This window comes from Morus notabilis, unplaced genomic scaffold (genome assembly GCF_000414095.1).
Source record: "Morus notabilis unplaced genomic scaffold, ASM41409v2 Scaffold6164, whole genome shotgun sequence".
NCBI lineage: Eukaryota > Viridiplantae > Streptophyta > Magnoliopsida > Rosales > Moraceae > Morus > Morus notabilis.
In genome coordinates, this window is record NW_010361005.1 from 4,545 (window position 1) to 17,788 (window position 13,244).

The following is a 13,244-nucleotide window of genomic DNA, read 5'->3' on the forward strand; positions in this document are numbered from 1 at the left end:
TTATCCTCTCGTATACAACACTTATATACCATGTTTAAGGTTACATAAATAATCAAGGAATTTTATTTGATATTCATAAAATATTCATAAATATATGCACATAAAATGATGAATAAACTCTTTGGTTAAATAAATAATAAATATCCTTTTACATCTTATGCTTCTAGGACACTATTCCCAACAGCAGCATGTTCCTTCGACATGAAGTTCACGTACATATTAACTGGTTGGGAAGGGTCAGCACATGATGCACGAGTGCTTAAAGATGCCGTCGACAAACCGAAGTTCAAATTCCCACGTCCACCACCAGGTAAGAATCCAAATTGTCGACATAATTCTAAGTCATATACATGTTACGACCTACAAATTCCAACAAAATTCGTTTAAGTTGCACAGAAAAATACTACCTTGTAGACGCGGCATATGCAAATAATGATTGTTTCCTTGCTCCATATAGAGGTGGGACATACCATTTGCCTGACTACCGAAGGAGAAGTAGTGGTTTTAGGGGACCTAGAGATATTTATAACTACAAACACTCTTCGTTGCGAAATTGTATCGAGCAAACTTTTGTTGTTTGGAAGGCTAGGTTCCCCATCTTAAGGCGGCCAAATAACTGTTACCCAATGAGCAAACAAGTGAAGATTCCTGTGGCATGTGCAATCTTACATAATTTTATTCACATGGTGAACGAGGGGGACCCGCTTCTGAATCAATATTACCGTGACGGTGTACCGATTAGTGAAATAGATCCAACCAATAGTGATGAATTTGATGACGTTGGCAATTCCAACAATGACGACAATGCGCCCGAAGGGTCAACAGTAACAAGAGCTACAGTTAGCCGAACAGAGATGTGTCAATTTAGGGATCGCATTGCGAATGAAATGTGGGTGGAATATCAAAGAAGCCGCGGGAGACAAGGTTGACAGTGCAAATCAGCAATGGGGTTCTACAATATTACTTCATATGCTTGTATCAATTATATTTGAAATATGAATGAATATACATTCTGTTAAGACCTTTCATTTTAATTTTTTTCCTCTGCTTTTTCGTGGACACATTGCTTGGACTATTTTTATTATGTATGTTGTGTGTGTATATATTTGTTCATTTATTTTAGTGTGCCGAAGAGAGTATGGGGGAGTTGCCATGTCTCAGGAGATCTCAGCCTTCTGGGGGTTTTCGTGAAGCCAAAGAGGTTAGTTTGCAACACTACTAGTATTGCATTGCAAAAATGTTAACTTATGCTGCTTTGGTGGTTCTTGGTTGTTGGTTGTTCTTGTGTTTGTGTGACGTTATTTGTCACGAGGACTTGGCTTTTGAAGAGTTTGTGAGAAAATTGAATGCATTTGTTATTGCAGGGGGACCCCTTCCGCGCACTAGGCGAATCTGTCTCGACATTCATCTTTTGTACTCGGTTGCAGGTGATATATTTTTTGTTGTAGTGCTTGTTGATGGTTTTCTGTTATTGATACTTTCAACGTTGTTTCTTATCATTGTCTATATTGTTAATGAGCGTTGAGATTTAAGGTGTTTTCTTTATAGAATGGTTGCAGTATTTTCTGTATGGCCTCAAAATTGTTTGAATTCTATGCAAATATCTTTTATCCAGTGTATTGATGACAATGTACAGATCCAAAAAGGCAGCTACAAAAGCAATTTTTGTAGTTGATTTTTTTCCTCAAATTGAAAGTTCTAGTTTTGCACATTTTTTCCTCAAAATGATTGAATATGTTTCCCAACTTTTACTATGATCCATTAATACACCCAATACCCAGCACTAATAAGGATCGGCCAGAGAAGAAAGTATATGACAATGACGACGATGATGACTTCCTTTTGCCGGACGAGGTAGAACCATTCCTAAAAGATACGTCTATACGTGTTGTGAATGTACTAGATAATGAATGAAGAAATTCGTCTTTCCTTAGAAATTTACTGGCGTGCTTCAGCATTTTAAGCTTGGCAGACATAGCTACCCATTTTACAGAGGTCATTTCATTTCATTTCTTGAAGTATATCGTTTGTTACAGGTAAGAAAGGTTCTTTATTTGATAATATCTGCAACAAACATGCTCCATTCGAACATGGTATGATACTTTCTGCTATGAATTTGTTGTTAAATCTGGTTTTACATTTCGTGTGCATTGTACTTTGATTCAAGTGACAGTAATTTTGGTGGCTTGCAACTATTAATCATTTTGTTGAAAAATCAAAATCAATATGTCTTCAATCTAGTAATGATGAGTATAGTGCTAAGGTGATAGCTAGCCGAGTTATAACTAGTTGTTGTTCCCGACCTTTGGTAGTGTAATGCCATTGTTGTTCCCGACCTATGGCTCTCTTCCTGCTGTTTGATCGGTTTTGGCTTGGGAGGAGGCAAGTCTAGCACTCCATTTCACTCTAACCCAATATCAGGCAGTATGACCCAACTTCGAACATATTGTAACCTTTGGCTACATTCATGTTGATTCAATTATTCTTGAAATGTCTTATATTCCTTCTGTAATAGTTTGGCGTTGATTAATAGGTGTCTTTCAACACCTTCCTGTGAGTAATGGCTTTTCAACTACGGATTGCTTCAATTATTGAGGCCTTATAAAAAAGTGTTATGTAAGCTTGTTCATATGGTGAGCACTACATATGGAGAAGAAGCAAGCACTGCCTGTCTAGGTGAAGAAATTGATGATTTGATGCCAGGAGACGACATTGCAGAGTTGTGTCCCTCACCAGAAAACTTCAATTCTGACAAGCCAATCTTTGGAGTTAGTTTATGTCGTTTTTCCTTTTACGACAATCATATTTTTTCCCAGTCAAAAACAAAGTGGAATTCGTGCAGCATAATTCCATTTCGTTTTCCTATTTACGACAAATTGTAAATCAAAATGGATATGAAGAATATTCGGATATATTCCACTCCAGTTTCTTTTTTTCAACTTCCTCTGAAATTGGTCTAAACAAAATTTCACATTTTTCCCCCTATTTCATAGTTAGATTGTTATAATTTTGAGTTATAAGTATTTGTATAATTTTTTTCTAATACTTCATTTTTTTAATTATATAAGGAATTATATTTTTTTACATTACACGTAATTATTATATAATTTTTTTAACTTTTATATAATATTTATATATTTTGGTCATGATTCAAATTCATAAAATAAGACAATCAAACACTGGTTCGAATCACATTTCAGGTTAGAATCAGAATCATACATATACACATCCAAACGAAGGTTCTAATCACTCTGAATCATGATTCAAATCATGAATCATGGATCTGAATCAAATGACTCAAATCACCCTGATTTAAATCCTTATACCAAACGGACCCTAAATTTGGGAGTTTTCAATTATTGGACTTGTTGAATTAATTGGAAACTGGTTTTGATGATTTCTGGAGAATTTATTTTAGAACTGAACTTAAATTGCAGGTTTGACATTTTTCCTATTTTACCGGCATGCTGCCGAAATTTCTTTACTAACTTGTTTTTAAGTCGAAATTCAATGGGAAAATCAAACCAAAGAATTGAATTTTAATCTGAAAGAACCCCCAAACTGAATTATAAAGTCGTTTGTGAAACTTAGATTGAGTCAAGGCACACTAATAGGAAGTAATTAGACATGATTGAGCTTGATTCGTTTTAAGAATGAGAATTATATCCTAAAACATTGTTTTTGTGATAAAGCTAATGGAGAAGATCGAGTATTAAATCTTTAAGGGAAGCGGAAGCTAAGGTGACAAGAAGTTAGCCACATGTTTTATATCCGCGAGAGGTAGGATATTCTTGGTCATATCCTTGTTAGCCTATTTTAAAGTGTTTTGGCCTATGTAAATGTTTTTAAAAACAAGACATGTTTAATAAAGAAAAGTATTTTAAAACAATAGCTTGATTACTGCTATTGATCTCATTATGAACTGATTTAAAGTTTTAATGAATACTTTCTTAAGATAAGATTTCTTACGAACTGATAAGCCCGCTGATGGCCTAGACAAGATATGGAGATCCTGTCCTTGGGGACAGAACCCGAAACTCGGACGGGCCACTACGTTGGTGATAAGGCATTGCATTGGTCGTAAGTAATTTATCATTAAATTACTTGCCGGTTGCTTGAAATCTGAAATTTAAGTTTATTTACCTTTCAGTAAAAAGTTGTTTGGTTCCGAATGAATCTTTCAAACCTGTATTTTCATTATTTATTCAGTTTTTATAAATTTTATCATACTAGGTCTTTAGCTTACTTTTTCTATGTTTCAAATGTGATTTAACCCCACCCAGACGACGCTAGAAGTGGCGCACAAAAGGTGAGGAAATCCGTTCAAGAAGAACGAAAGCGGTGAAGTGTTTCTTCCATTATCGTACTCATTTTAAGGCATGTATAAACTACGGATTGTAAACCTTAAAATCTACTAGACTATGGTTAATATCAATTATTTTATTTATGTATTTGTTTATAGATGCAAAAGTGTAAACCATGTGGATGCCAGAGGCTGACTATTGATGTTAATTTTAACGATGATTGTGTTTTGTAAAGTGTCACTTTTTCTTAAAAACTCAATTTCCTTAAAATAGTAGGGTTTGTTTAAAAATACCTGAATATTTTATATTTGAAATCAAATTTTGAACTGTTAATTGTTTAATTTCTTTCTTAATCAAGTTTAAGTTTCTAAACAAGTATCCACATCACTAACCCCCGTTTAGGGGCGTGACACTCAACCATTCCAAAGATGTTCTCTATCAAAGAAGCTCCGGCTGACTCTGAAGAAATCAGGAACAAGCTTCTGAAATGATGTGCTAATAGTCATGATCAGTTCCAGCACATCAATCTTTTATGGACGAATCAAAAGTTCGTCATATAGTTGCCCTTTAAGAAGAATGAAGACATCAACCCAACTAAGGCTACTCACCCAGGAATGACTCTATCAGATCTAGCCTTAGCACGAGAAGAATGTGCACAGCTTCTCAAACAAGGGTTAATCGAGCCCACAAAGTCATATTAGGCTTGTCATGCCTTCTATGTAGAAAAAAGATCAGAACAGGTCCGTGGAAAGAAAAAATTAGTAATCGACTACAAGCCTTTGAACTTGTTCATGAAAAATGATAAATTTCTTATTCCAAGAACCAGCTCCCTATTCACTCATCTGAAGGAAGCTCAGGTCTTCTCAAAGTTTAAGCTCAAAAGAGCATTCTGGCAATTGGGAATTGATCCAAAAGATAGGCCCAAAATAGCCTTCTGCATTCCAGACGCATAGTACCAATGGCGAGTCCTTTCATTTAGACTCAAGACGGCCTCATCACTGTTCCAACGAACAATTGCTCAAATCTTTGAGCCAATCATGTACAATGTCTTGATCTACATAGATGACATCCTACTGCTCTCAAAAGAAGCAGAGGCCCACAAAGTCTTACTGGCCTAATTCCATCAGATAGTGATGCTCTCAGAAAAGAAAAGCCAAATAGGATAAACCCAAGTCGAATTCTTAGGGATGCAAATATCCCAAGAAAAGTTTCAACCTGACCCACACATAGCTCAAGAATTATTGACGTTTTCAGATAAGAACCTCACTACAAAGCAGATTCAACAGTTATTGGGAATAATCAATTATCTCAGTGATTTTATTCCACGTGTTACTGAACATACTAGCCAGCTATCAAAAATGCTGAAGAAGAATCCTCCTCAATGGGGAACAGAATAAACATCCGCTGTCATAGCACTGAAAAAAGTGGCACAGTCACCTCCACCTTTAAAGATTCTAAGCACATGGAAAAGAGTCCTACAGACAGACACAAGTGACCATTATTGGGGAGCCATTCTCATCAAAGAAGATAAGGACAAGAAACACTACTGTAGATATGCTAGTGGCCAGTTCAAAAAATCAAAAAAACACTATCATACCATCTATAAAGAGATTCTTGTGGTAAAGTATGAAATTTAAATTTTTAATTTCCATCTTAGAGGTTATAATTTTGAGGTTCGTATGAATAATTCATCATTTTCTAAGGTCCTTAATTTTAAAAACATGACTTTTCTTGATCCGCAATTACTCAGATTTAAAGATTTGTTTGCAAGATGACTTTTCTGTCAAGCATATAAAAGGCCATCACAACCTCATCCCTGATTTCTTAACTTGACCAAAACCAATTCAAGTCATCACCCCCGTAAAACCTTTTCACTCATCCTCATGGCTACCAGTATCAGTACACCGATGTGTCCCTGTAAAACCAAATCATCATTTCCCTCCTGGTCTAAATAGTTCATCAACGCTTGGTCAAATCCAGTCCTAACCCAAAAACTATCTTTTTTATTATCTAACCAATGTTTGTAACAAAACCAAGAATCCTCAAGCCAAGTTCTTATACAATACAGAACAATCATACCTAAACATCTACAACCTCTACCCTTTCGACAAAATCGCAGAAGATGACATTTGGAACCTATGGTGCCAAACAGCTCTCTATCATATCGCTCTCAACTGTCCACTCATGCAGCTCTACACACAGCTCACTGACCCCAGCAATGAAGGATCAACTCTGTGGCTACCCTTAAAAATGTTCTCTCCACTCATGTGGTGGAGAAATAAAGTCTCAAGACTCCTCCAAAAATACAGAATCTGGACCTTCTCTTCAACAGAAGTCCCATCAGTGCACACCATCTTCTTTCTACATCGGGCATACCTGATCAACTTAGAAACTCAGACACTGCACACATAGAACATTGTGTATACTTGGTATACCGGTTTCAACTATCTCAAATCACTTGAAAAGATCACAGGCCACGCCATCAAATGTCTGTGCAGAGAAAATGAATACAAGCCAAAGTCTGCTTCACACAAATGTATCAGTTCTGCAATAGCTCCACCAATCGAGGTCTATGGTCTATACAACATCTTCACAGTAAGCAATCTTGGCTCATACAAAGACACAACAACCTCCACAGCACCTCCATCATTCCAGAACTTACAAGAACTAGAAGACTAGACCTAGCACTATTCTAGGATTACCAGGACCCAAACTATGATTCATCACCCAACAAGCGACAGAGACCCTGCTACTATCATGGATATGGCTCAGTGGACTCTGACTCATTAGATTGGTTCAATCTCAACTTATCTCCTGATCAGAACAGTCGTTGAGATCCTATCCTCCAGCTGGCATGTACTTAGTCAAAAGTAACTTTATAAAAGTTATTTTGGAAAAAAGTAGTTCTTATCTTGTAATAATGATATGCTTAGGTGTCCTTGCTTAAGTGTCCCTGTTTAGGTGTCTAGATAAGATTTTTATCTTATCTTATAATAAAGTAGCTTTATACAAGATTGTGACATATGTAAAAAAATCTTATCTTATCTCTAATTTAGATAAGAAGTCTACATGTGTAAAGTAGGTTAAGCTTATCTCTTGTAATAGTTTGTAAACTTCAGCTATAAATAGAGAAGCTCTCCCTCATCAGAGGCAGGAACGAACCTTGTAAACATTTCTCTTAAGCAATATACTATGAGTTTCTAAGGAGTTCTCTTTTCTCTTTGAAATTCTAAGTTTCTTCCTTTATATCATAATAAGTTATCCTCCTGATTAGTATGCTCTGTGCTTGCCTCTAGTAGAGGACCCTGCACATCACAAAGTTTAAGCCTAAAGATCCTTGCTACGATCTCCATGATCACAAGTAGTTTGAGCATTAGAAGGCTATAAGTCCTAGTGGTGATGGACGCAGTGGCCACAGTTGGTCAATGCTTATGGTTTTTAATGCTCTCGGCCTGCCATACCAGGGCGTGTGGAGTGCTGAGAGAAAGTTAGGTAAGTACGTCTTAATCTCCAATTAGTACTAATCTGGACTCTCACCGTTAGTATAAAGACGAAAAATGAGTAAAAGATGACATTCCTTTTACACCTAAAATTTAAAGGCCAGACTGTTTATAAAATAAAAAATATGTAAATAAAAAAAAAAAACCAACCAAACAAACAAAAAAGATTAAGAGGACACAAATGACCTTTTTTTGTTTTTTTTTTGTTTTTTTTTTTGGCTGGAAAGTGGACTTACAGTGATCTTCATTTGTCCAAAGACTCCAAACTAGACAAGGAAAATTGGTTAGGATTTAAAGTGACATATTGCTCATCTCTTTCCTATTCTGGGTTAAGAGTACTTCGATCCTTTTTGTTTCTTAAATTACTCTATATTTAAACTTCACAGTTTACATTTACAATCAGATCTTTCAGGAATTAAAACTCACTTAGTTATTGGGTTGCGAAGTATGAGCAACATTTTCCACTTCCATTGATACAATCTCTTCATCTTTTCTGTCATTCTCAGTTTTATCAACTTTCAATTTCTGCAATGATAATACAAAAATTAAAATAAAATGGGAATTTTTGACGATAGTCTAGAATATGAAGTGAATCAGATTGCCTACACAAATTAACCACTGCAGAGTAAAGTTTAGTAAAAACAAAAGGAGATTTCTAGTGTAGGATATGAAAAAATAAACTACCAGCAGGTCTTTTTTCAGCAGTCATATTTATTTCAAAGACTGTAATGTCTGTAAAATTTTTTAATTTGATATGATTTTAATCAGATCAAACGGTTAGAAACATAAAGTATAGGTGTGAACCCTATTATTTAAGGACTCAAAACCAAATATTTTTTGTTTGAAAAAGTGAATAAAATAATATTTAACACTACAATTTCGCAGTTCCGAACATTGAAGACTATTGCTATTTGATAGCCCAATCTTTTTCTTCAAAACCCCATCGTAGAGGATCCAAAACTAAATATTTTTGGTTTGAAAAAGTGAACAAAATAATATTTAACATTCAACTTTGACAATTACGTAGTTCCGAACAATGAAGACTTGCTATTTGAAAGCCTTATTTTTGTCTCCATTCTTTTTCTCTCTTTTTGCTAATTATGATAATATACTTATCCTCTTCTTATTATTAGAAGACCTTGTAGTCCTAATAATTGCATTGAAAAGCAACCTTTATTTGCTTTCACTTTCACTTCTTCTTGTAATAGCAACAACTTTTACAAGTGATGCAAAACGTGTCTTCAAGTTCTCAACTTCAGTAATCATCAAAGCTGGTCAAAATAATGTTAAGGACCACTTACCTTGGTTACAATGGGTGTCCGAGCAAACATGTTTGCATAAAGCTTTGCATCTCTCTTATTGCTCTCGACTTGAAGCTGTTTCAAGTTTCTCTGAATCAGCTTCACCTCCCTTGAGAGTTGATATGGAAAAAAGCACTCCTTTAGAATGCAAAAATATTTCAAAACGCTAGTGCATAGAGACAATTCAACTTTTCCAAATACCTATTCTCAGGATCCGCCTCAAGAGCTTTCTTGATGTCTAATTCAGCCAAGATCAGATCTGCATTTCCCATGTAGGCTTGTGCCCGCCTATACAAGGCTTTAACATTGTGGAACTCAACATCCAGAACCTGCCACCGCAAAAAAATTATTGCACTGTACCATCCTTTAGAAGATCAAAAGATTGGATACAATGATAAATGTATATATGAGCAAGTGTAATACTGTAATCTACAATTTCTTTCCCCTATCCTCAGTTTCCTTTTCTTTGTTTATTTTCCATAAATTACCTTTGAGCATAGCTCGATTGCTCCTTGAAAGTCATTAAGTTTAAGGCTACAGGCCGCACCATTCAACCAGCAAGATAATCTTAAAGGCTTGGCCAGCTTTAGAACATCATCCCCAAAGGAAATTTCTTCACTAACATACTCAGCAGCCTGAAGGAGGATATAATGCACAACTTTGATATGTAATGCAAAACCAGAATAATAATAATAATAAATATTAAAAAAATAAAAAATAAAAATAAAAAATAAAAAACATATAATGTGCTAACTTACTTTATCATATTTTTTGGCTGCTCGTTGATATTTTCCACTTTTAAATAGAAGATTGCCTTCTTCTTTCTTCTTTCCAGCTGCTTCGATTCTCTCATTATTATTCATTTGCCATGGCGCTTTTTCCTTTTTGTTAAAGAAATATAACATGAGTACGCAAGGCCGATCAGCAGTAAAGAAGAAAATCCAGCTTTGGAGAACAAGGAGATAAACGGATCAAATTATTGCAGCTTTCGTTAACCTCCATAATTTCATCATGCCTTTACCTTAATACAGTCTAACATCTCAACTTCATAAGTAAGAGTTGAACTTGGTGGAACTACAGCCAGATCTCGTCTTACTTCAACATTTCCAAAGCCATAATCAGGATGTATAGTTAATACGGCCCGCTCACCCTTTTTCATTGTTGCTGCAGCTATGTCCAAACCAGTAATCACTTGTTCTACAGACAGTAAACCACAAACACAGGTCAGAGCTGGATCTTCAAATTAAAAAAGAAGGGCCTGTCTGCTTAAAGGGAGCCACGATTAACTAACCTTCATCAGTGACGAAATTCAAAGGAGTCTCTCCATCAATCCCTTTTTTCTCAAATACAGTGCCATCTTCTAGCCTCCCCATATAGGTAACTGCCACAGTACAAACATAGTGTAACAGTTTAGCCTAACCAGTTGAAGCATGTACAGTCACAGTTACTATCACCCTAAATATCACTTAAGTATGTCAGTCTACTTACTGGTAACCGTTGCACCTTCATTGGCACTAAGAGCATCTTCCCCTTCTTTGAGAATCTTTTTGAATACCTTCGCATCACCAGTAACATCAATAACAGGCTTGAAAGATACCAACTCCACATCAATGTTCAGAACAGAATTTTGTGGGATTGAATGAAACCCTTCACTTGCATCCCTCCCCTGTTTCCTAAAGGCGTCTGCAGTCATTTTCAGATTTCAGTTTCAGTTTGTTTTTTTTTTAATACCTATTTTACTATGTAGCAGGGTAAAAATTGACAAGGTTTTGATACCTTTCAAGTCAAAAGAAGAAAAAAATTTGAATTCAAATGAATTAAACTAAAAGAAGTCATGCCCAGCCCAAAGACAAAATAAACATGTCCAATTGGAATATGAAGCTTTTTCAAATTTTTTAAGAGCAGACAAGTCAAAGTCCAAACGACATATGAAATTGTTTAAAGCACTAGCTAACCAATGATCAACACCAATTTTCCCACTTTCATTTCAGCTTAAGCTCCTTTTCTCTAAATCATCTCACCCGGACCCAAAAAAAAAACACACACACACACGCACGCACGCACTCAAGCACACATTTGCTTACTTCTAATAAATCCACTTATGACACTGTTAACACATTCGGATGGTCAGATATACCTTCTCCAAACCTACCACCTTAAGATCTCATGTAGCAAGTTGTTAGCTAACAAGGATTCAGAGACGTAAAAAAGACTCATTTTCTCATTTCTAATAAATCCACTAAAGACACTGTTAACACGTTCGGATGGTCAGATATACCTTCTCCTAACCTACCACCTTAAGATCTCACATAGCAAGTTGTTAGCTAACAAGGATTCAGAGACGTAAAAAAGACTCATTTTCTCATTTCTAATAAATCCACTAAAGACACTGTTAACACGTTCGGATGGTCAGATATACCTTCTCCTAACCTACCACCTTAAGATCTCACATAGCAAGTTGTTAGCTAACAAGGATTCAGAGACGTACACTGGGGTTGAACAATCAACCTGGCCTTTTCACCCCTTTCCATGGTCACGACTGCTTTGGGCAATGCCGGACAAAGGTGACCTACAGCGCCAAACACAGGCACACATTATATAACTACCAGAAATAGACATACTGATAAAAACAACCAATTCATCTATTTCTTGTCATTAGAGATAATTCACCATCTTTTACATAGAATTCAACTCCCTCTTCTGGTGTTTCTGCCACAATAGTGCCATCGACCAGCTCCACTCGATACTTCACTGTATTGGCATTTGGCAAAACCATTTACAACAGCAGATATAGCTTTAAAGGTTCTAAATTCAACTCAATTCGGAAACGATGGAATTGAAAAAAAATAAATAAATAAATAAGTAACAAAATATCAGAGTACCAAGAACTTCATCCAAATAACCGGGTCCCCCATTCCTCTGTCCTTTTTCCATCACTTTCTTGATAATTCCACCGTCTTTACTCACATCCACGACTGAAATCCACGAAATGAGTTCGATTTCAAACCGAACAACTGAATTCGGCGGAACAACATCATCACGGCCATCAACTCCATAACCCTTTTCAGCAGGCAATGTGAACAAAGCAATCTCTCCCTTTGTCATGGTAATTATCCCATCGTCCACTCCACTAGTCACTTGGCCTGTGCCAAACACATTGGTCAATTTCAACCATTCCAATTAGAAATCTACAACATCAACACAATTATTTAAAAAATTAATAAATATAAATAAACTCACCATTGCCAAGCTTAATAGTCAAAGGCTCGTCTTTATCTCTGGTGGATTCAAACTTTGTTCCGTCAAGCAGAGTACCGACATAGTGCACTAGATTTCAATTCTCACAAAATCATTCCTCGCAATCAAAGCAAACGCATTTCGAACAAAACCCTAGAAAGCCCACGAACGCTACCAGATACTGGGAGTGACCGCTGAGAGACTTACCAGTGGCTTCGTCGCCGGGGCCGGGGGTTTCCCAACCGCGACCGCGCTTGAGGAGCTTCTTCTTGATGCCGGAGCTACCAAGCTCTTGCTCTTCTCCGACTCTGAGAGGAGGCGCCGATTCGACCTCTTCGCCGGGCTCTTCGTCGAGGTCGTTCTCAATGTCCGTGGGTTTATCAGCCTGCATTGCTCAAATCGGAGCTCCGATTTTCAACTATAATGATGGAAATTTTTGTGACGTTGAGAAGTTCGAAGTATCGATTTGAGGAGTATCGGAGGAACTTATCGGCGGGAGAGTTATCGCCGTGGCGTGACGATGTCTCGTTTCTGATATGGACTCGGTGGTGTGTACACAGTGCAAGGGTGTGTTTTGTCATTTCGTGCAAAACTATGATTTTATAGCCTGTTTGATAACAAAATCATTTTGGAGTTATTTTTTTCGACGAAACTCAAAACAAATTTAAATTTGAGCTACAACTTTATTTAAATTCATATTCTTTTGTAAAATTTGAGTTTGAATTCGAGTTTATGGCTAAATTTGAGTTCAAGTTTCTTATTTAACTCAAGTTCATAAACTCAAACTCAAGTTAATGAACAGTATTTTTTCTATTCTTAAAAATGTCATAACTTTTTCGTTTTAATTTTGATTGAGATGATTTTTTTTCTATGCATTCACAACGAAAAAATGAATAAAACCT

General features: G+C 36.2%; 2 protein-coding genes and 1 long non-coding RNA gene across 3 annotated transcripts; 2 read left to right on the forward strand and 1 right to left on the reverse strand.

Annotated features, from left to right (window-relative positions):
- Positions 1-201: 201 nt before the first annotated feature.
- Positions 202-929, forward strand: LOC112091525. The gene is made up of 2 exons (XM_024165421.1): positions 202-310; positions 415-929. The coding sequence occupies exons 1-2, from the start codon at positions 202-204 to the stop codon at positions 927-929; spliced, it is 624 nt and encodes a 207-aa protein (XP_024021189.1).
- A 1,392-nt stretch (positions 930-2,321) lies between these two features.
- On the forward strand, positions 2,322-2,939 carry LOC112091526. Its single transcript, XR_002902178.1, has 2 exons — positions 2,322-2,424; positions 2,534-2,939. It is a non-coding gene; the product is annotated as an uncharacterized LOC112091526 (long non-coding RNA).
- Positions 2,940-8,230: 5,291 nt separating this feature from the next.
- LOC21385320 (70 kDa peptidyl-prolyl isomerase) lies at positions 8,231-12,884 on the reverse strand. Its single transcript, XM_010097775.2, has 13 exons — positions 12,550-12,884; positions 12,346-12,432; positions 11,988-12,248; positions 11,776-11,856; positions 11,594-11,674; positions 10,594-10,788; positions 10,397-10,486; positions 10,127-10,302; positions 9,864-9,986; positions 9,594-9,740; positions 9,307-9,434; positions 9,106-9,214; positions 8,231-8,329 (listed from the first exon to the last, which is right to left on the reverse strand). The coding sequence occupies exons 1-13, from the start codon at positions 12,731-12,733 to the stop codon at positions 8,231-8,233; spliced, it is 1,761 nt and encodes a 586-aa protein (XP_010096077.1). The 5' UTR covers positions 12,734-12,884.
- Positions 12,885-13,244: the final 360 nt, after the last annotated feature.

What these genes read in the sequence shown, in the direction of transcription:
- LOC112091525 (XM_024165421.1), top strand. Translation starts at nt 202, where the DNA reads ATGAAGTTCACGTACATATTAACTGGTTGGGAAGGGTCAGCACATGAT. An exon ending in ATTCCCACGTCCACCACCAG is followed by an intron (nt 311 to 414) that starts GTAAGAATCCAA and finishes ACTACCTTGTAG; the next exon opens with ACGCGGCATATGCAAATAAT.
- LOC21385320 (XM_010097775.2), bottom strand. Translation starts at nt 12,733, where the DNA reads ATGCAGGCTGATAAACCCACGGACATTGAGAACGACCTCGACGAAGAG. An exon ending in CCCCGGCGACGAAGCCACTG is followed by an intron (nt 12,433 to 12,549) that starts GTAAGTCTCTCA and finishes ATTGAAATCTAG; the next exon opens with TGCACTATGTCGGTACTCTG. An exon ending in GTTGATTGTTCAACCCCAGT is followed by an intron (nt 10,789 to 11,593) that starts GTACGTCTCTGA and finishes AAATGACTGCAG; the next exon opens with ACGCCTTTAGGAAACAGGGG.